This window comes from Pteropus alecto, unplaced genomic scaffold, assembly GCF_000325575.1.
Source record: "Pteropus alecto unplaced genomic scaffold, ASM32557v1 scaffold106, whole genome shotgun sequence".
In the NCBI taxonomy this organism is placed as follows: Eukaryota; Metazoa; Chordata; class Mammalia; order Chiroptera; family Pteropodidae; genus Pteropus; species Pteropus alecto.
This window is the reverse complement of record NW_006442103.1, coordinates 17,868,564-17,889,908: the sequence shown is the minus strand read 5'-3', so window position 1 is coordinate 17,889,908 and position 21,345 is coordinate 17,868,564. Positions and strand designations below refer to the sequence as shown.

The 21,345-nt window shown below is 52.5% G+C and overlaps 1 protein-coding gene across 1 annotated transcript in view; it reads left to right on the top strand.

Annotated features, from left to right (window-relative positions):
- Positions 1 to 666: 666 nt before the first annotated feature.
- Positions 667 to 21,345, top strand: part of PDZK1 (PDZ domain containing 1) — a 21,434-nt gene continuing 755 nt past the window's right edge. Inside the window, exons 1-8 of the mRNA XM_025052302.1 lie at positions 667 to 725; positions 11,433 to 11,644; positions 12,361 to 12,601; positions 14,242 to 14,378; positions 15,194 to 15,389; positions 17,477 to 17,673; positions 19,912 to 20,130; positions 21,051 to 21,342. Of these exons, the coding sequence (XP_024908070.1) occupies positions 11,435 to 11,644; positions 12,361 to 12,601; positions 14,242 to 14,378; positions 15,194 to 15,389; positions 17,477 to 17,673; positions 19,912 to 20,130; positions 21,051 to 21,342 (1,492 nt within the window). The 5' untranslated portion in view covers positions 667 to 725; positions 11,433 to 11,434. The remainder of the gene's footprint in view (positions 726 to 11,432; positions 11,645 to 12,360; positions 12,602 to 14,241; positions 14,379 to 15,193; positions 15,390 to 17,476; positions 17,674 to 19,911; positions 20,131 to 21,050; positions 21,343 to 21,345) is intronic.

Below are 21,345 nucleotides of genomic sequence, written 5' to 3'. Positions count from 1 at the left end.
GGGCTCGGCCGAGAGTGGGGCACCCCCACACTGCCCAGGTGGCTCGTGGAAGCGCCTTTCACTTACCCGGCCACGCTTGCCAGAGAGGCTCTAGGTGAGGAAGGGGAAGGCACTTGAGAACAGAGACAGGTGAGCGGGAGCGGGAGGGCACGGAGAGCCGGGGGCCTGGGCGACAGAGCCCGGCTCTGTGCTCGGCTCCCACGGGCGGGAGGGAGCGTGGCCCGTGAGGACTCTGCTCCCTTCACGGGGCTCACTGGCCTCCTGCTCTTCTGCTGCTGGGGGTGGCACAGATTACTGCTCCCCAGGAAGACCTCAGTGTGTGAGGATGCTCAGGCGACCTTCAGCCCTGACCTTGGATCGGAGACAGGGGAGGCTCCGAAGGTGTCGGGTGTTAGTTGAGTGTGACCAAGGCATCTGGCGAAGGGAGAGAACCGAGGGGCAGAGCTGCCACCTCCCTGGCTGTCCTTCCCCCTTTCTGTGGGGGGGTGGGCACTGTGCGGCTGGGCCAGCGTGGGGTCTGCCGAGGGCTTTTTGGGTTTGCCCAGCTTGGAGCCCAGCCTGTTGGTAGGAAGCAGGTCAGAGGTTACTTGAACTCCAACCATGCGTCCCTGTTAAATACATCAGCTTTTAAATCAATCTTCGTTCAAAGTCCAGTGAGCTCGAGGCACCAGCTGCCGGCAGAGAGTGCATTCCGAGAGCGCCCGGCGGCTCCTCTGCGGGTCCAGGTAAGAGCCGACTCTCGCGGCCGCTGCGGGCCGGCTGCCCGGCCCACACCACCTCCTCCACTCTCCTCGCTCCTTTCCTGAGCCGCCGCTGGCCGTCCAGAGCAGCAGAGAGGCCCGTGGGGAAGGAGCCAGGCCCCTTTGGGGTGTGTGGGGGGGATGGACGACTCCAAGGTTCTCTCTGCTCGCGCTGGCCCGCGTCTTGCAGGTAAGGGTCTGCTTCGCAAAGCGGGATCCGTGGACTGATCCGCAGGAGCAGCTTTCCCAGGGTTGCCTGGGGCTTTGAGGTGCAGCCAGGGGACTGAGGCCGCAGACAGACCTCGTGGGTCACAGGGGAGGTGCCCCGCCTTCTCACTACGCAGGGCTCTGGGGGTTAGAGCTTCTCTTGGAGGATTCAACGAAACTTTCCCACCGGATCATGAACACGGGCATCCTTCCTCTTTTCATCCTGTTATAGACCACTGGGAAAGGGGGAGACACAGTGATTGCTACGCCGGCTGGATCTGAAGAGGTAGATTAGATCTCCCGGCTCTACCATTTGGAGCGTCGGGTTGTTTGAGTCTTGTGTGGGTCCGGGGGAGCCTTGCTGTGGCACTCACCCAGGTGATTCTCCTGCACCACCAGCCGCTTCCTTCCTAAGCGGAGGGGTCCCTTTCATGTAAGGACTCCTCGGCTAAGGGGAACCCCTGAGCGGCTGGCTCGGTGAGGACACATCCCTCCGCAGTCCCAGGCCCTGTGGCGGGGCTGCCCCAGAACGTTCTCATTCCGGGATCCCGAAGTCACGGAGGCTGATGGGCTCAGGTCACGGTACTCCAGTCGCCTGGAGTCACATGTCCCTTCCTGCGGCAAATAACTCGGGGACTTTGAGTTTGTGTGTTATGACTAAGTAAATCGTTCCTACCTTTGACTCTTTTGCTTGTTCTTTGCACCGTAAGTTGCTAGCGATGATGTCTTGTGCTCACGGACCCCTGGCTAGATGGATGCTTCTCGTCCAGCAGAAGGAACCTGGAGGTTTGACTCAGTTGTTGGTGGCAGGCTGTTAGACAAGTCCGTTAGCCAGCTGTAGCCTCCACTTCATCTGTTAAAGCCTTTTGCTGAAGCCTGTCCTGAAAATGACAACTACGTGTTTGAGTAGGAAACAAAGGCGCTACATTTCAAATGCCGCATCCAAGGCGGATAGCGGGAGAAACAGCCTTGCGGTCAGTTGGGAGACCTCGTCCCGTCTTTTGATCTCATCCAGCCTCTATTTACCCATCTAGAGTTGAGACTAGATGATCGCAATCGTTCTATTCAGCCCACCAAGTGTAATGGATCTTAGAGTTTTGAAGGCTGGCTCCTTGTCACTTGGATATGAATTCAAATGCTACCTCCCCAGGAAAGGCTTTTAAAATGAGCCTCCCCTCTCCACCCCCAACCCCCCTCACTGTATCTCCTCATTCATAGCCTCTGTTGTCAGAAATCATTTACTTTGCATATGCCGCCTTTGCCAGAAGTTTAGTTTCAAGAGAGCAGGGATTTCATCCTTGGTGTTACCTGCTGTCATCCCAGCTCCTAGAACACCTGGCAGAGAGTAGATGCTTAGGTATTTGCGTAAGTGCAAGTTAGTGGCAGAGAAGGAGCTGCAGGCAGAGAATTGGCGTGTTCGATAAGCTGCTCTAAGAGGCTGAAGAAGTCCGAGACTCTCAGGTCTTCCGAGGTCCAAGTCTGATCATGTGGGAATGGGCATCTCTGGTTCACATGACTTTCACATCTGTTGCATAGGAATTTGATGAGATCAGCAAGTTCGAGCTAGACATATTTTCCTCAAGATCTCAGCAACTCCTCTCCTTGGTCCTTCACGAGGGACCCATGCCCAGATTTCTCCCATCTCTTTGCCCGGTGGGTGTCATGGTTAAATGTTTAAGAGCAGGGTGTTGGGACGGCAGGCCTGCATCTGGAGCAGACATGTTCTTCCTCTAAACCTGTTTCCTCCTCGGTCAGGTGGGCATCGCAGAACCTAGTTCCTAGTGTTGCGAGGAGCAGGTGGGGGAATGAGCTCGGGTCTAGCACACCTGAAGTGCTACTATTCTGATGATCTTCAGACAGCTTTGTGAGGGGCACGATCCCAGGGAGGGAAGGAGGAGCCCAGGCTGTGGCAAGGGGTTTTGATAAGCAGGAAAGGCAGCCCCTAGCCCACTGGATGGCAGCTAGGGAGGGCGTGCTCCAAGCCTCACACAACATAAACACTGAAGCGCCTCTGTAATCTGCAGGACCGAGTCTAAGGCCCTTTACAGTCTAGGCTGACCTTCCTTTCAACATATACCTGTTTTCTAGGCATTTGGAACCATTCCCCATTCCTGAACTCACTATTTCTTTTGTCTGGATGCCTTCCTCTTCCCAGCTTACAGAACAGGGAGGCTGGGGAGATGGTGGGAGGAGCCTAGACTCAGCTGGGTTTGAATCCAGGTTCTGCTGCTTCTCTAAATAACTATGGGAAACCAACTTTTCAGACTCTTTTCTTGTAAAATGGACCAATGAGATCAAATGAGAACTCATAAAAGGTGCTTTTGGCTGGTGCTTGGAGCTTCAGTACCTGCCCCATCGTAGGCACTAAGTATAACTTACCGATTCTGTAAATGACACTTGAGATTCAGAGGATGAAGCGATACCTTCAGACCGTGGCGGTCAGGAAAGAATTTGGAGATAATCTGATATTTGAACTGAGCCTTGAAAATGGGTAGGCCTTGAATTCATTCACTTGGAAAAAATGTTTGCTTAGGACCTACTATGAATAAGTAACCAGAGTGCGGATGGTATTTCGGACAGAGCATGGGGCCTGAGCAGAGGGCAGGCTGAGCGTGACAAACACACACGGGCCGGAGTGGCGTCTGCTGAGGAGTTAGGGAGACTGACATTGGGCTGGGTTATGCTGAGCCTCAAAACCTGAGCCAGGAGTCTGGAGTTTGTGTCTTGAACGAGTTTTTAGAGACTAACATGGTGAGAGCCAGATAAGGAGTTTGCCTTGAGGCGGGGACGGGGAGAGGCTGGAGGCGGGAGGACCTGGTACATAATGAAAAAAAAAGAGCCAGCGATGGAAATGCAAGTTCAAAGGATCTTATAAAACAAGGTGCCAATTGCGGGGGAACAGCCTGGTTCCAGCCGGCTCTCGGGGTGGCTCGGCTATTTTCAGGGATCTTTCCATGGGGGCATCTGGGTTTCCACAGAATTTCAAGTCCATCTCTCTCCCAGCCCGCAGAGCTCTTAGATAAGCCAGTAAAGTGGGAAAGACTTTGAACTCCAGCCCAGAGTCCAGCCATATAGGACAAAGTATTGTTCGCGATAGATAGCCGGGTGGTACTTGGTACCAGCGGGCCAGATGATCTTTGAGATAAACAGATTCCATTCCTTGCCATCTGTCAGAAACAAGTATCCCTGCCTGGGCTTCTCGATCATTGTTCTCCACCTAACTCTAAATGGAATGCATTTCACTAATTTCCCACGTTTGAAATCTCTTGCTGGCTAAGCCCGAACAGTAGCTATCACGGTGGGGCAGTACAGTGAGCAAATTCATGTTTTAGGGCCCCACTTAGCCTTCTGTTTTCGATACTAGTTGTTTAGAATTAATAAACTTGAGTTGTTGAATTTCCACAGGTCTTGCTTTTCAAAGGAGGAATCCAGGCAGCCTTCGATATATTATCTGCAGCCACGATATAGGCTCTGCCCTGGGTAAAACAGTTTTGGAGAAGGATGAAATTGAGTTGCCTTTATTTCTTCCTTGCTCGAGACATCTGTCGGTACCAGCGGAGGTACAGCTGGGTCCCTTTCATGCCGCTGGAAGAAACAGAGGCTGCCGAGGCTCAGAGAGTAGGCAGACAGGCTGGGCGCTGGGCTGCAAGCCCTCGTCAGGGCTGATGGCCGTGGGGAATTCCAGGCCTGTCTAGAGTTGCTGACTTAACATCACCAGTCTCCGCCAATTGTATTTTCCAGTAAAAGTCTAGTGGTTGGTTGTCTCACGCTTTACCCATGCGTACAAACAGAGAAGCAGCCTTTCGGACGAGGGCCCGATGCCTGGTCGAGCTTCTGGCAACGTCGCTCTCTCCACACTGAAGTTCGGTGTTTTATGAACCAGCATGGAGTTCAGTACCACGTTCAGGTTGAATGTTGCCCTCTGTTCCCCTCGGGCCTCCACGAGACGAATCATTGACTCTCCGCTTCCATCCTGGACTGTATACTCAGATATCCCTCCGTAGTCACAGTCACTAGGGTTAAATATGATTCACGGGCTTTCTTGCTCTGTTCTTGCCGTTTGGTTTTTCCGCGGCTCGAGGGCTGGTTACGTAAGCGCCTCGAGAGGAGAGGCCGTTTTCTTTACCTTCTGATCCTGCTGCATCACTGACTCCGAGGTGCTGTTAGCTGAGATGGTGGGACTCGGAGGAGATGGGGTGAGAGACGCCAGAGGCTCGCTGTGTTTATGGAGTAACCCCACTGCATCCGGCCTTCGGGAGGTCAGCAAAGAAGACGCTCCCTGCGCTCTTCCTTTCCTGATGGCCGTCATCTGCGCCTGGCTCTCACCGATGACAGCCCCCTTTTGTGTTCGGCCTCCAAGCAATGCAGTTTATCCCACGTCCTTTCTCTCATCTTTTGGAAATTTGGTGATGCTGCCTATTGAGTGAGCCGGTCCACTAGTTGGTCCCTGGTTACCATGGCTACCTGGGCCAGAAATCTCCCTAAGGTAATTCCTCCCTCCCACCGCCTTCTCCGCTCTTATCTGTTCCTTGGGTCCCTTTGCTGCTGTACCTCGGGCTCGCACCTCTTAGAGCTCACCTGCCCAGGTGTTGGGACTCTGGCCAGCTTAGTCTCGAAGTTCTAGAAACATTCCCTGGAATCTTATACCTCTTTGATACACAGCATTTGGTGCTTTTTAAAAAAAATTTTTATAATTCCCTAGCTTTCAGGTGTACATGATGCTTCTGGGCTCAGGGAAATCTGAGTTTATTATTTGAGCTTTATTTCATGGGGAACAAAATCTCCAGCCCCGACTCTTCAGCAGCAGAAACTAACTTTGCAGAGGGCGGCGAATGTGTAGACAGAGACTCTCTGATCTGCAAATCAAGGTGCCTGCCCATCCCTAGTCCGTCATCCAATCTCTTCAGGTCTGAAAAGGCAGGAACGCTGCTCAGTTGTCCTCCCAGGCCTCCCACCAGAGGACGGGGACGATGGCGTGCGTGACTGGGCTTCTCTGCCCCAGGTACTGAGTTTAGACGCTTCACATGTTCTATCTTAAGTAATCTTCACCGTGTCCACATGCATTTCCTATTGCGGGTGTTCACCTGTCTTTAGCTCATATTTAAGAAAGTTGCCCATGCTCTCACAGCTAGCACCTGCTGACATCAGGATTAAAAACTGGGTTTAGCTCTAAAACTTGTTCTTTCCAAGATCCTTTACCCCGACTAGGATGCCAGGGGACAATGGAAGTAAACATGCAAATTCTCTTCACATCAGCCACATACCCACACGGCCACTTAGATTTTTCGTTACCGGAAGTCACTCTGTTCTAAAGATTCTTAAGATGACCTTTTCTGTGTCAACCACTTAATTTTTGAAACTGTCCCCTCAGCCCCTTCTCTTTCCCCCTCCCCATTCATCCTGCCGAGCCGATCCCTCAATCGCTGCCTGTCTTGTCCTCCTGGCTTCTCTGACCTGTCCGTTCACGTGGGCCGCACAGTGTGACGCTCCAGCTCTGTGCTAACGGTGAACACAGAAGTCCTCACCCCCTGGCCTTCTGTTGTATAACATGTCGAACCCCAACCTGGGGCAGAAGTTACCGCTTTCGCCTTCTATTCTCAGCGTGAGAGCCGTGAGGAACCACGCTCATTGGTCTGCTGTGAATTCGTGAGGTCGATCATCTATCTATCTGTCTCACGAGAGACTGTGTATTTGACCTTAGTTGTTCCTTAGACATTTTTATTCGGTTTGTGGACTCATTGCAGTGAAACACACTGTGGCTCTTCGGAACCCTTTTTGCCAGTGCTCATAAACTGCCAGCTCAGGAGGCTCAATTCTGTTTAGTCCAGATGGAGTTACTTGAGCCTTTGGAACAGATGTCGGCTCTTTAAAATGGGGGACATGTTGCATAAATCTAGATCTCCAGGTTCTCTTAAGAAATCGGGCCATCTGGCACGTCTTACTTCCTCGCAGCAGCTGTCCCCAGGTGCTAAGCCGGGGCTGGTTCCCAGTCCTCTCCCGGCCAGCTTCACGGGCTTATCACTGGATATTTTGGTCCATTTTCTCAAAGTTCAGGATTTGTCTCAACCACTTTGCAGGAGAGGCTGAAGCTGAGGTAAGTGACTTTATTTCCCTCTGTCCTCTTCCGTCTTGTCCCAGTGGAAGTAGTCCCTCTCGTCAAGGCTAAACCCATTTCCTACGCCCGCCCGTATCATTCCTCGGCTATGCAAACATGCTGACAGTTTCTTAACATGAGAAATAAAACCATCCAACAACTTTGCTCACCCCTCAAGCTCTCTCTCAACTTTCCAATCATCTGTTCTAAGACGTACTATATTCATTGTCCCTGGATTTACTATCCACTTGTTTCTTAGTCTCTTATCCATCCTGGGCTTCCATTTTCCCAACTCAGCGGCATTTTCTGTGTTCATCCTTTTTACCTCTTGCCTTGTGAACCATCCGGTCTTAAAATTCTTCTTTACTGTGTCTGGCTACACCGTGAAATCCCAGCCTTCTGCTTGTTCTTCTCGGCCTCATCTTCTCGTCGCCCAGATACGGGTGTCGGTCACCCAAGGCTCTATCCCTGGCCCTTTTCCTTCCACGTTTCACTCTTGGGCTTCGCCTTGCCCTGCTGCGCCGACTCGAGGCCCTCACCTCCTGAGCGCCAGCCCCACACTTCTGTCTACTGCGGGGTGTCCTGCCAAGTCCTCCGATTTAAACCTGTCCCAACCTGACTTCGCCGCCTCAGGCCTCACGGGTACGCCATCGTTTAATGACATCGCTTTTCGGCCACTCACCAAAGCATGACCCCCTTCCCTTTGCAACAGCCAGCCCGAGTGGGCTGCATGACTCAGATGTATTAGTCTCCTAGCTGCCATAACAGAACGCCACACGCCGGGTGGCTTAAACAACGGAAATGTATTTCTCCGCAGGTCCAGAGACCACAAGTCCCAGATGTAGGCGTCAGCAGGTTTGGTTTCTCCCGAGACCTCTCTCCTTGGCCTCTCGCCTTCTTGCTGTGCCCTCACACGGCCTCTGCTCTGTGCACATGTACTGCTGGTGTCTCTTCTGATAAGGATGCCAGACCTATCGGATTAGCGACCCACCCTTGTGATATCATTTAACCTTAATGATCTCTTTATAAAGCCCTATCACCAAACAGTCACCTTGGGGTTAAGGCTTCAACATGCGAACTTTGGGAGAGACAACGATCCGGTCCATAACAGAAGGGTAGTCCAGGGGTTAAAGCAGGAACGATGTCAGGGTTGGTTAGAGCAAAACTGAGCTAAGGTGATAAATTCAGGGAAAGTCCACAGCTGGCCCTCAGGGAGGAGCAGACGGGATGGGACGATGGCTATAGAATTAGAGTATTCTTGCAGCTCAGAGCTGAGAGGAGCCCAAGGCACAGCTGCATTCGAATGTGCTGTGGCCTCAGAAGACTTAACCATACATCTGCCCTCTGTGACTGAGGCCGTGAGCCCCCAACAGGGCTACGTGTGAGTGTAAGCCATAAGTAGGGAGTAATAAGGGCCCCGTGGCTCTGATGCTGCCTGGGGCCGTGGGCCTGCTCTACCTCCTGGGCGCTACTCATGGGCAGTGTAAATACATATTTTGGATATCCGTGTTGTCGTACCTGTCCCGTCTGAGGTCATCTCTGCATGGAGAAGTCTGAGGGAACAGGCCTGAAGGCTTAGTGCAGTCTGTCTGAGTCCTCACCGTGGTTCTTCCACCCGTCACTTGTGTATATTCTCAGGGCTGCCACGCTGGGTCGGGCCCTTTATTGCACGTGAGAAGGATTATTACGACAGCCTCTTACCTGGCCTCCCTCCCGTGTGTCTTTCCTTCAGGCCATACCACCTACCATTCCTGGAGCCCTCTGCTTATAAGCCTTGGGTGCTGCCTGCTGCCTCCCAAACTCAGGCCAGACCCCTCGGTCTACTGGTGGTCAAGACCTTTACGGTCGAATTCGTCACCCGGGAATTCCCGCCTGTTCTTCAGTCACGCTGGGTGTTTGGCTCATCGACCCTCCCTCCAAACTCGCCCACCTCCGCCCCCGATGTCCGCGCTATTCCGTGCCTAAAATGTTCTCTTCCTTCTTCTGCACCTGCTGAGGTTTCTGTACCCACCCCTCTGTCGTCAAGGTCTAAACACAGTCCTGCCTCACTTGGGACCCCCTCCCTTGTCTCGCAGTGTAGGTCTTTTTGTACTAAAGCTTTTCCTTCACCCTAAAGTCCCTCGAGAATAGAGGTGGCGTTTTACTTTACCCCATCGAACACTTAACACTATTTTGCATCTAAGTGTGAGGTGAACATTTGTGGCGTGAGCAGATAAAATCAGGTTTGGGGTAATCAGGCTTCTTGATGTTCCATAGAAGGTAAAGTCGAAAGACCAATGTTCATGATCCTAAACTTCACCGCTCTGTGCTAACTGAAGAAGCTAACTGTTTAGGGAGGGCAGAGGTCGGTAGGGAGCATGAATGTGAGGGAGAGCTGGCAAGCGGCATTCTCATTCGGCCTTGTGGGATGACTGGGAGATTCACGGGATGAGTGGTCGGGCCTTAGACAAGGATGGGGCTAGGCCTCCACCCATAGGATCGAGGGAGGGGAGGAATGGCCTCAGCTCTTCAGGCAGATAGGTTTGGGGGTGAGGAGTGGCCTGTCAGTTTTAATTCATAGGATAAAGAGCCCATGGGGGCTATTAAAGGTTGTTTTCGTCTGCTCGACTCTTAAGTTTGCCTGACGTAGAACTAGAACTTGGGGAGGAGGCACAAGGCACAGACTTTAGGCTGCCACTCGCTCCCATGCTGTTGGCCAGTGCACTGACTGTGGGCAGAGCTGGACACTGAGGACGGAACAGGGTGACCAACGGCCTCTCCTAACCAGGCTGTCACCATGGTTTCTCAAGTCAAGTAAAGGCAAGCTCAGGGTGGCTGTTAACAGTTCACCTGACCTTGACATTCTCCTTCCCATGAGGGCATGATCCCAAGCCTGAGGGGAGGGGAGGGCTGTTAGAAGCAGCAAAGGGGATTTTTAAAATGCTCACGGTTAGGTTTCAAGCCTGGGGATTCTGAGTGGGTAGATCCGAACGCTTTCTAAGCATCTATTTTTATAAATCCTGCCTGATGTGTGAATCGGGCTGGGGGCAGCCAGGATTTAGAATCGAACTGTGAGGTGATTGTGAAGACTCAATGAGATAATGTACGACCTTGACACAGCGTTCTCAAACCATGACGTGATTTTTCTGTGACGGTCTGTAGATTTACACCACCGACTAGTGTACCCGTTTACTCAAACGGAAGCGCCTGGTGCCTTTGGCGGATGGAGCAACTCGCAGGATTTCAGGGGCGAGAAATGACGATCCTGTAATCGCGAAGTGCCGACTTCATTTCTCCAGCGATTGTCATTTCTTTTTCCTTTCTCAGAAGATTTTGCTTTTCCCCGGCCTGCATCGCGACTGATCTACAGCGACTTCGGGATTCCTTTACGAAAGCCTCTCTGGGAGCGCGCAGGCGTTAGACCAGTAGCCCTGCTGTCACCACGAGGTCACTTTTGTGCTGGGAAATGCTTCGTACTCTCGTCAGGCTCCCCCTGACCCTGAGATGCGCATGTTTCTCAGGGGATCGTGGATTTTTGATGAGCTACGTGGCTTGAAGCTCCCTTCATTCCTACTCTGCCCCTGCACCGGGCGGGCTTCTGAGCATTTATGCCCGTGCGATCTTTCTAAATCCCTGCTTTCGAGGGGAGAAAGCTGACGAGGCCCCGGGAATCCTCGGGTATCCCTACCCGGCTCTGACTAGAACTTCTGGGCCTGGAAAACCACTTTTCTATCTCATCTGCGATGCATCCGGCCAGCTCGGAGGCCCGGCCGCTCTGTCTTTTAATTGCGGTCTTCCTTGTCTGCCCTGCCTCCCCTAACTCCTAACAAGCCTTCAGGTCTTGGAGCTGTCGCTCCTCCAGGAAGCCATTCCTAAGTCCTCCCACCCCATTCCCTGCTCCCGAGGCTTTCTGTTACCGTCTCCTCTCCTGGCAGGTCATTCGCCACCTGTCACTGGAAAACTACGTCCTCCCTGACCCGAAAGGCAAAAAGCGTGGGTTGGTTTTGTCTACACCTTTATCCCCAGGGCCCAGAACTTGCCAGGCTCTTCAAATATTTGAATGAAAGTGGGATTGTATTTTCTTAAAAATCTTCATTCACGCATTTGGACCTAATTTCTTTAGGTCAGGGGACAAAGAGGAATTTGGTCTTGGAGCTATTGAAATTCAAGCATCTGTGTCTAGCACCCACCCAAATACACGCATCTGAGACTCAAGTAAAACGGTTCTCCTTGGGGAGTAGATTGACAAATCATTAGCAAGTCCTGGAAGGTGGCCTCTCCTCCCCCTAATGTTGCTCCCCAAACCGTCTGGATTTGCCGTGATCGGGAGAATTCTAGGGGATGGAGGACGAGGTTCTCACTCCAGTTACGTTTCCTCTCCCATGGATCTATCCATTTGGTTTTCATCACAGAAATGGCCTCCACCTTCAACCCCCGGGAGTGTAAGCTGTCTAAACAGGAAGGGCAACACTACGGCTTCTTCCTGCGAATTGAGAAGGACACCGATGGCCACCTGGTCCGGGTCATTGAGAAGGGCAGCTCAGCAGAGAAGGCGGGCCTCCAGGACGGAGACAGAGTTCTTAGAATCAACGGGGTCTTCGTGGACAAGGAAGAGCATATGCAGGTGAACGGGACACATGTGGCACTTCCGCCAGGATCTGCCCGTCCTCACGTTGCTGCTCATTGTTTCTGGTGTCGGTGGAGCTTTCCTGGCTGCCGCGGGCCAGGCGGGACAGCCTTCGTGGCTGTACTTTTCTGCCAGCTAATCAAACCTCCCACGCTTACCCAAGAACTGTAAAAACGATGGCTAGATTTAAATAGCGTCAGGTTGAAAATGCATTGCTATATGCCAGGAACTGTGCTAGGCGATTTCATATTATCTGTTAATCCTCGTTACAACCCGGGGTACGTATTAGCAGTTCACAGGCGTGAGGTGGAGGCTCGGAGAACTCAGCTGGCTAGTGTGTCCGTGCAGTGAACGCACGGGAGTCTGCCCCTGCCCCAGGCCTACCTGCCCCCACGTGGTCACTGTCTTCATGGACCTGGCAGGGCCTGCTGTGCTCTCGGAGGCCTTCGTCCCTAGAAAGGACCAGTCCTCATAAGCGTGGCCTGAGCTGGGGTTGGGTCTCACTCTCCGTTCCTACAGTGCTAGAGGCTCATCCTAATCGGCACCTGGCTCTCGGGAGGACTGGGGTCCTCCCTGCTGATTGGGTGTCGGGGATCGGCTATCGGAATCTCCCGGGCCAGATAATCAATCAGCCAGATAATCAGCCAGCATCCCTCTCTGGCGGTTGATAGAGGCTGATTGGTTAAAGTTATCTCTTCCCTTCTTCCTCTTAGGTTGTAGATCTGGTCAGAAAGAGCGGGAATTCAGTGACTTTGCTCGTTCTGGATGAGACTTCCTATGAGAAAGCCGTGAAAACCAAGGTAGACCTGAGAGAGCTGGGCCAGGAGCCGAGCGCGAACGGCAAGACGCCGAGTCCCGTGGCGAACGGAGGGACCCAGACTCCGACCCAGCCTCGGCTCTGCTACCTGGTCAAGGAGGGCAGCAGCTACGGCTTCTCTCTGAAGACTGTCCAAGGTGAGCCTGCGGGCGGGGCATGGACAGCCAGCTTTCCAGAAGGAAGACAGTGATCAATGACTTCTTTGACTAACTTTTCAGTTGCTATGGCTCTCAGAGGCAGCTGCGCTCTCTCCCTCCAGCCCCAGCCCTGCCTTGCACAACTGTGCAGTGAGAGGTCAAGACACTGGACAGCAGTGTGTGTGTGGGGTGGTTACTGGGCACTCTTGACCTTGAGGTCAGAAGCTTCGAGGGTCGATGTTTCTTTATTCTCCTCCAGCTTCCTTAGTGTGAGGGTGGAGAGGAGAATGGAGAATAAGAGGCCAGTAAAAGGAGGTTCTTCATAACAGCTTTTGATTGATAGGTAGCTCGTTTCATCTCTGTGCCCAAGCGGTCACTCATTTATTCAACACATTCTCGAGCACCTAGTGATGTGTCAGACACAACTGTCAGAGTTGCCGAGGACACCACAAAAGTCTCCACCTCCTGTGACATTTAAATCGTACCTTTAGCCGTGGCCCCGCATCACTCTGAGGTGTGACCTTGACCTCAAGCTGAGAGGTACACAGTGATTTGAAAAGTCCGGACCCCCAGGAAGCACTAGAAGTTCGGCTTCTAGAATTTCAGAGGTGAAGGCTGACCTGTGCTCGGTTGACCATGGTTTCTGTAATGGCTCCTCCGGGACCAAGGTTGGAAACTGTGGGAGCTGTTGGCCTTGGGGTTCCACCTTGAATGCTGCCCCTTCGGGGACTGGAGCCACTGGTGGCGGGCCATCTCCTGGTGAGCGATTAAGAGCGGACCTATAGGAAGCATAAACTAGTGTCCACGGCTTACTTAACCTGCAGCAAGAAGTACGAACTAGCTGTAAGAGGTATTTCTCAAATTTGCCAATTAAACACAATGGTGGTGTAGGTGGTCGAGGGCAGCTTGGCATTGCTTAGAAGTCCGTTATCAGAAACATGGAAAAAAATCATCATAATTCAGATCCTATTCACTTGGCCCTTGGGCTAATGTCCATGGTGAATGAATGGTTTCGGTTAGCTTTATGAAGAAAACGTTTCCTTCGTGACGAATATATAAATGTTGTGTTTAAGGAAGCAGAGTTTAAGTTACTGTTATTCCTTACAAATAATTTATCTGGTCATTATACAGCAACCCTTTGCTTAGACCGGATATTAATATCTTGAAAGGATTGACAGCATTCTTTTAAGAAGCACTGAAGTCACAGCGCCGTCTGACCCAGACCGTTCGTGTGTAAGCTTCCCGTCCTCTTTCGCTCGCGTGAGTGAGATGTGTCGAATCCGTCGGTCTGTGATCATTGGTGACAGTGCTAACTAACCAGGACAGAACGGAGTGCATGCCTTCTAATTCTACGAAAGCAAAGGGAGCGTGACACATGAGCATGGTTTGGTACTTTCTGGTTCAAGAGGCCGGTGCCACCTGCGGGTCCTTCCTCGCATCAAGTTGGGCTCAGAAATTCCATTCGAATCAACGACGACTGAGCAATGGCTGCGTCAAGCTCAGCCAGGAGCTCTGCACGCAGTTCCAGATCCGGAGCCAGGCTCTTTGAGTTAACCCTAAAACTGAAAGTTCTAGTTTTACATTATCGAGAGAAAACCTTTTACCGTTGTACTTTCTGCGTCCGCCCCCTACTCTTCCAGGTAAAAAGGGCGTGTACATGACGGACATAACGCCTCAGGGCGTGGCCATGAAGGCTGGCGTCCTGGCCGACGACCACTTGATGGAGGTCAACGGAGAGAACGTAGAGGACGCCACCCACGAGGAGGTGGTTGAAAAGGTGCGTCTCGAAGGGCTGCTTTCCTCACCTCTGCTCTGGTTGGAGGTGGCGGGAAGAGAGCAGTCGGGGTTTGTGACGCGGGGGGCGTGACTATAAAGATGGGAAGTGGCCCCTTTGTATTGACAGCAAACAGACTCGCTAGCGCCATGAGCAGGGTTGGTAACGGGGTCGAAGGCCTTCGCTCGTTTCACGTCATCTTGAAGAAAAGGGGTTTCGAGAGCCACTAACTTCATCTTTTGGATCTTGAGTGGGCCTGATTGGGAGCCCCCTCCGAATTTAGAATAGATCAGTGTTGAGCCCACGTTACTGAAAGGTTCAGGGCATAAACGCTGTGGCGAGGAATACGGGGAGTACCCGGGGCCCCCACCCCTCTCATATCCAGCATCGTTCCAGACTCGTGGAGAACACGCCGAGGTTTTCCTCTGAGGTCATGTGGACCCCTGAGAACTGACCGACCTTCTCTTCTCTTGGTAGAATGATCTTTCGAAGTGACTTTCTTTTGTTTTCCAAACTCCTTCTCCAGCCTTCGCCTAAGTACCTTTCTGGGTTTGCCGAATTCCAGCTCACACTTGGGTTCAGTTGGCATCGGTGTGGGCGAGGTCACACCTAACGAAGGGTAGAACGAGAGCCGTGGCAGCAGAGGTAGATAAACACCAGCGAGGTGGCAGGAAAGAGCGTGACAGCTGAAACCCGGGCCCTCCGTCCCGTGTGTTCTGCTGAATCTAGACTCTCGGTTCCTCTGTCCAGAACGGTCCTCTCTCTCAGCATCGTTCTTGGAGACCGACGCTGGTCCTCACCTGTGCGTGTGCTTGCAGGTGAGGAAGTCGGGAAGCCGTGTCATGTTCCTGCTGGTGGACAAGGAAACTGACAAGCACCACAGGGAGCAGAATATAAAGTTCGAGCGAGAGACAGCGAGTTTGCAGTTCCTGCCCCTCCAGCCCCGGGCTGTGGAGATGAAGAAGGGAAGCAGTGGCTACGGCTTTCACCTGAAGAGCAGCCCAGAGCAGAAGGGTAAGGCGCGGGCAGAGCCGGAGCCCACAGCGTCCCCGCCCGGTCTGACTCCAGAGCTCCACGAGGCCCCAGCTCCCCACCAGGTGCACGAGGGGGACAGTAAGAAGCTGGAAAGCAAAGCTGGGTCAGTTTCCATGCAACCCCGGGGCCTGCTGGGCACCCCCAGGTTTCCATGGCAGAATAAGAAGGCAGGATTTCGAAGCTGGGCAATAGTATGCTGCTAAATTGGCTCTCGGGGTTGGGGGGGTAAAAGCATCGTTATTCGTAGCATTTGTCGATTTTTGCGGTGTAAATACTCCCACCGTGTCTGACTCCAAGCTACCAACACGTCACAGTTGAGATTATGCACAACCAGTTCTCAGGAGCTGCTGTGAGCAGACCCAGCACGCTGGACTGGAGGCGGGACCAGTGTGGGGCGGGACCTGGGACTCGAACAGAACCAGGAGGCTTTCTGATGGGCACAGAGGTCCTCCCAGGGCAGGTGACTCTATGAAAGAATGTAATAAGTTCAGGCCATGTAAACTGTTATACAACAGGAGTTGCTGTTTCTTTTTACGATATCTATTTACCTGACTTGATCAAATGTTAATTTGGTCCATGTTATGTAAAAAGTATCCTCAGGACCTTTGAGACTATCAAGTGGATCAGACAGAAATTCTTAGTCAAGGAGCCTCCTATCACTAGAGGAGATAAGAAACACGTGTAACTGAAGGTAGATACCGAGAAGCACCCCAATAAAAGGGGGGTGGCAGTGGAGGGAGGTAAAGGCCTGTAGAACTCCAGGTTGGAGCCGGCTCTTCTCTCTAGAAGGCGCTGGAAGGCTTCATGGAAGAGGTGGCATCTGGGCTCAGGCTCTGTAGTATGAATGGAATTCGGACTAGATACAGCAACCACGAAGTTTGGACTTGGTTCTAGTTGTGAGGTGTTAAGATTTTTGAACAGTGTGAGAAAAAAAAATTAAGCCTGCAGTGTTTTGGGGGCTTTAGACATCTCAGTCACTCCCAATAATTCTGCAAGAAATGCTGACATGGAGGGCTTGGAGAAGACCCAGTGATTATCTAAGGTCAATAGTTAGCTGTGGAATAACCGGGATCAGACTCAGGTCTGTTTAGCTCCAAAGCAAAGCTGATGCTGTTGCACTGGGGAGTGACTTGGTCAGACTTTGTGTCAAGGAGAATCTGAAGGTGGATGTGTATTGAAGGCAGGGATTAGGGACAGGGAGAGCAACTGGTAGTTTAGGTAGAACTCAAGGCAGGAACTAACACAAACCGCATTTAGGGTTACGGAGGTGGGACTGGAGAAGCGATGCCTGTGATGTTAAGGTAGCACCGTAAGACAGCAGTTGACAAGAACGGGCAGTGGGTGGTGAGGCGGGTCAGAGGCTGAGTGTCAGTGGGGGGCGATGGTGCTCCAAGTGACAGGTGAGGGGTGCTTTGGGGACACATTACGTTGGGAGGGAGCTCTGGGCTACCCAGTCGGAGATGCCCAGCAGCCAGTGGGAAAAGTAACACTGAAGCTCTTTAAAACAGTGCTCGGCACAAAAAAGGAACGTACAGTGGCATCCGGTGAAGATGTTCAAGTCACGGGAAGGCCAAAGACGCAGCCTCGAGGCGTCCACACAGACCCGTTCACGGGTGCTACTAAAATGCCCGCATGGGTTTCCTAGGGTCTGAATATTTTGGTTTTGCTCTTTGTGCTCGCCCCACCCCCATCCCGCCTTTTATGGCTCAGCTTCTACATAAGATGCGTGGGTCCAGGCTCGCCCACCGGCCTCCCAGGAACCTGCTGACCCTTCATGCTCAGTGTGCTATTTTGTCAAGATTGAATTCCAGGCCCTTTTAGAAACAACATGATTTTCTTTAAGGCCCTTTCGTTGCCAATGGCTGGGTTTGTTCCTGGAGTTGAGTTCCGAGCAGGGAATGGGGCTGGAGAAGGGTGCTCACGGGCTTCCTAGGATGTCAGTTGGGGGACAGAGCCCGTAGTCAGCCTGCCTTTTACCTCTATTTCATCAGTGCTTTGGGCGGCAGAAATCCTAGTTTTTCAGTGATCTTTCTGATAACGTCATTTATTTCGGGGGCTGGGGTTAGGTCAAGTCATCAAAGACATAGACCCTGGGAGCCCAGCGGAGGCGGCTGGCCTGAAGACCAATGACCTGCTAGTGGCTGTCAACGGCGAGTGTGTGGGGTCCCTGGGCCACGACGACGTGGTGGAGATGATCAGGAAGGGCGGGGATCAGATTTCGCTGCTGGTGGTGGACAAGGAGACGGACGAGCTGTATCGACTGGTAAGTGGAGCAGGGCCACACGCTCAGGCGTTATGGGGGGCTCCATCGCGTCTGCCCCCACGCTGGGCTCAGGCACCCCTTTTTTTGAGCCAATGCTGTTCAGTCCACGGGTAGCCTCTGTTTCCACTCACGAGCCCATGGTGTCAGCACCGGTGTCCGGTGCCGGCTGATGAGAGTAGGGCCGATTTCAGCCGGCTGGATCATCTGTCTGCTTGGGTAAGTGACCACTTTGCTCTCCAGACCGGAAGGGGCACAACGATGACCTTGAGGCTGCACTGAACCTCAGGGTGGCAGAGACAGGAGAGTGCCAAGTGACTGGCATCTGAGTTTTAAGTCGTAAGGTTCAAGATTTGGAAAGAATTTGCAAATATAACTGCAGAATTACTTTTGGTTATCTTGAGAAAAATCCATGATCAGTAGGCCACCGGAAAAAGGCAGACATGGCCCTAAGTTTCCTAAACAGGGACCAAATGAATTTTAAACTATAGGCCAGCAAGTTCCATCGATCCCATGTAAAAGCCTAGAAAGGCTTATTAAACAGCTTGTAGTAATTTGAAAGGCTACTCCATGTGAGAAGCAGACTTATTTTTGAGGTGTTCTGGGCACAGCTTCACCCAATAGAGACGCCGTAGGGAGGCAGGTTTTGGCTTAGGACCCCCGAAGCCGCTAGGAGCGTGATCAGCTACTTCTGCAGAGTGCTGAGCTCCCAGCTGGGGGAAACGATCGAGAAGTCAGAGGTCACTGCTCAGCTGCTGTAGAGAGGATTATGACATCGAGTCCTTTCCAACTTCTAATCTTATGACAGAATGCTTTAACTATAATTTTAATGTTTTGGTCAATCTGAGAGAGAACGCTAATCTAAAAAGATGTCTGTCCTCATCTTCTTCCTCCCTCTTCCCTCCAAAGTAAGTTGCATAAGTGAGTTGGATCGTAAGAGGTAGATTAGTGAATAATGCACCTAGAACACCAGTTCCTAGAACACACCAGACACCCAAATATTTGAAGAATGAAAACTCATTAAGTGTACGTTACTGTACTTTGCCTCGAGATTAGCTGCTACTGTCAGACACAGCTGATGTGCTCGTTTGGGGAGTGATGTCAGGTATTCGTGCATGTAATCAGTTACTGATAATTTTCCACGTTTTAAAGAGAAAAATGTGGAACATTGGCAAGTGTATCACTAAAAGGTCTGAAGTTAGCTGAGCTGGGTAGTGAGCAGGTTCTGTGCTGATGCTACTCTCGCTTAGCAAACGGTCTTGTGGCTAGTAAGACAGGTGGTAACCGGAGGACCCCACGTCTGCCCTTGGCCAAGCCTCTGAACGGGAGGATCGGGGACAGAGCACACATCGTACTCACTTTCGATTACTGCATTTTTCACTCATCGCCTGACACGTCTTGGACACTTCTGGGCAGCAACTTAACTGCTGATCCAGGATCTCACCATATCTAAACCTATCCTTTTAATTCTCTCGACTAAGACCCACGGCTGGCTAAGCCCTTAGTTCTGTAAAAGAATTAGTCACGTTTCCTGCTCCATGCCTCTTCTGTATTCGAGACCATCACTGCTGCTTCTCACGGATGGTCTGGGAGTTGAGATGGCTTAGGAGTTGTTTAAAGATGGTGAGGAGTTTCGCATGACAGACGTGTCCGCTGAGGGTTATAACACTAAATAGTAAAACAGGACAGCAGGTCTGGAGGGGAAATAATCTTTGATACCATGTGACCATTGGATGGCCGCCACCCTGCACCCCTTACCCCTATGCGTACTTTAGATAGTGATAAAAATAGCGTCTTGGTTTCACTTTAATGTGTTTAAGGAGCTCTGGCCATGACCTTGCTGAGGGGGAAGGGCCACACGAACCTGCTTGGCGTGAGGCACTGGGCAAGTCCCTCGGTGAGTGTAACTTCCAACAGGGGACAGATTCCCATGTTTCACAGTGACTCGCTCACTATCACCAAGTCAGAGGAGCCAGCGACCCTGTGACTTATTTTCGGATCCTTGCAGGACGCCCCGGGCTGCCTTTGCTTTACGTGCGTGTGCACCTGTTCCCGTGCTTGTACGCGACACTCCGTGACCGAGCTCGGCTCCTTTATACCTTTTCTGGTTGGAGCAGAGGACTTTTACAGCCCACAAGTAGACATCTCACGTTTGACACTTTGTAAATTAAACCAGCGCGTTTAATAAAGTGCAACCCTTCACTCTTACAATTCATGTTTTTCCCCCTTTATTTTCAAAAGGCTCATTTTTCTCCATTTCTCTACTATCAAAGTCAAGAACGGCCCGAGGGCTCTGTCCAGGAGGCTCCGGCTCCCGCTGCTCCTCTGGACGGCCCCAGTCCAGACGCCACAGAGGAAGCAGAACACAAGCCGAAGCTGTGCAGGCTGGTGAAAGGCGAACAGGGCTACGGCTTCCACTTAAATGCGCTTCGGGGTCAGCCAGGCTCATTCGTCAAAGAGGTAGGTGATCTGGTTTCCGGCGGCCGCCGAACACGGCCGGGCAGGAGGGTGTCAGTTTTCCTGGTCCCTGACGGTGTAGGAAAAAGGCCACATGGAAGGCCTATGTCACGCGCCACGATGGCTGTCGTGCCCTGTGTCCTCTCGCATAGCTCCCAGGACATCCTAAGCTCACTGCTGTTTTCTTGAACGTCTGTCCCACCTCGCTCTCCAGCGACCCCTGAGCAACGTGCAGGTTAGCGGTGCTCGGGCCCCCCGCAGCTGAAAATCCACGCATGAGTTCTGACCCCCCAAAAACTTAACTCCTAACAGTTGACCGGAAGCCTTATGGATAACGTAAACGTTGCTTAACACGTATTTTATATGTTACATGTATTACATACTGTGTTCTTGCAATAAAAAAATGTTATTAAGGGAATCATGAGGAAAGGCAGTTACGGTATCTGAGGAACGCCCACGCGTAAGTGGACCCGCGCAGTCCAGACCTGTCGTTCACAGGTCCACTGTGCTTCCACATCAGACGGCCCGTGAGCCGACAGGACCGTGGCTGACGGCCACTAGCGGCCCCCCGGAGGGACGCCTGGTGGCGTCTGTGCGCCCGGTGTAGAGCCCCTGCCCCGCAGGGCCGGCAGCAAGACTGTCCCTAGCGCTCTCAAGTTGGGGAGGAGGGAGGGGACCTGTGACACCTAGTGCCTTCGACGCCTCAGACGCACATGTGATACCCGGCCGCGGTGACGCTGCTCCCTGGAGTTCGGAAGCTGTAGCTTTCACAAGCAGGAAAGCAGCAGGGCAGCGCTGAGCTTCTGTGCCCCGATGGAAAATCACAGGGCTGGGAGCAGATTCTCCAGCCGCGCCCTCCCCGGTGCAGGACAGAGTCCAACGCTCCCCGGCGCTCGGAGGTGGGACTCGAGCTCTGTTCGCAGGTCCAGCAGGGCAGTCCTGCCGACCTGGCTGGCCTGGAGGATGAGGACATCGTCATCGAAGTCAACGGGGTGAACGTGCTGGATGAACCTTACGAGACGGTGGTGGACAGAGTCCAGAGCAGTGGGAACGAGGTCACGCTCTTAGTCTGTGGAAAGGTGGCCTACGATTATTTCCAGGCCGAGAAGATCCCGATCGTGTCCTCCATGGCCGACCCGCTGGACGCGGCCCCGGACACCGCAGAAGGCTCGCCGGCGGGATCGGAGCCAGGCTCGCCGGCGGGGTCGGAGCCAGGCT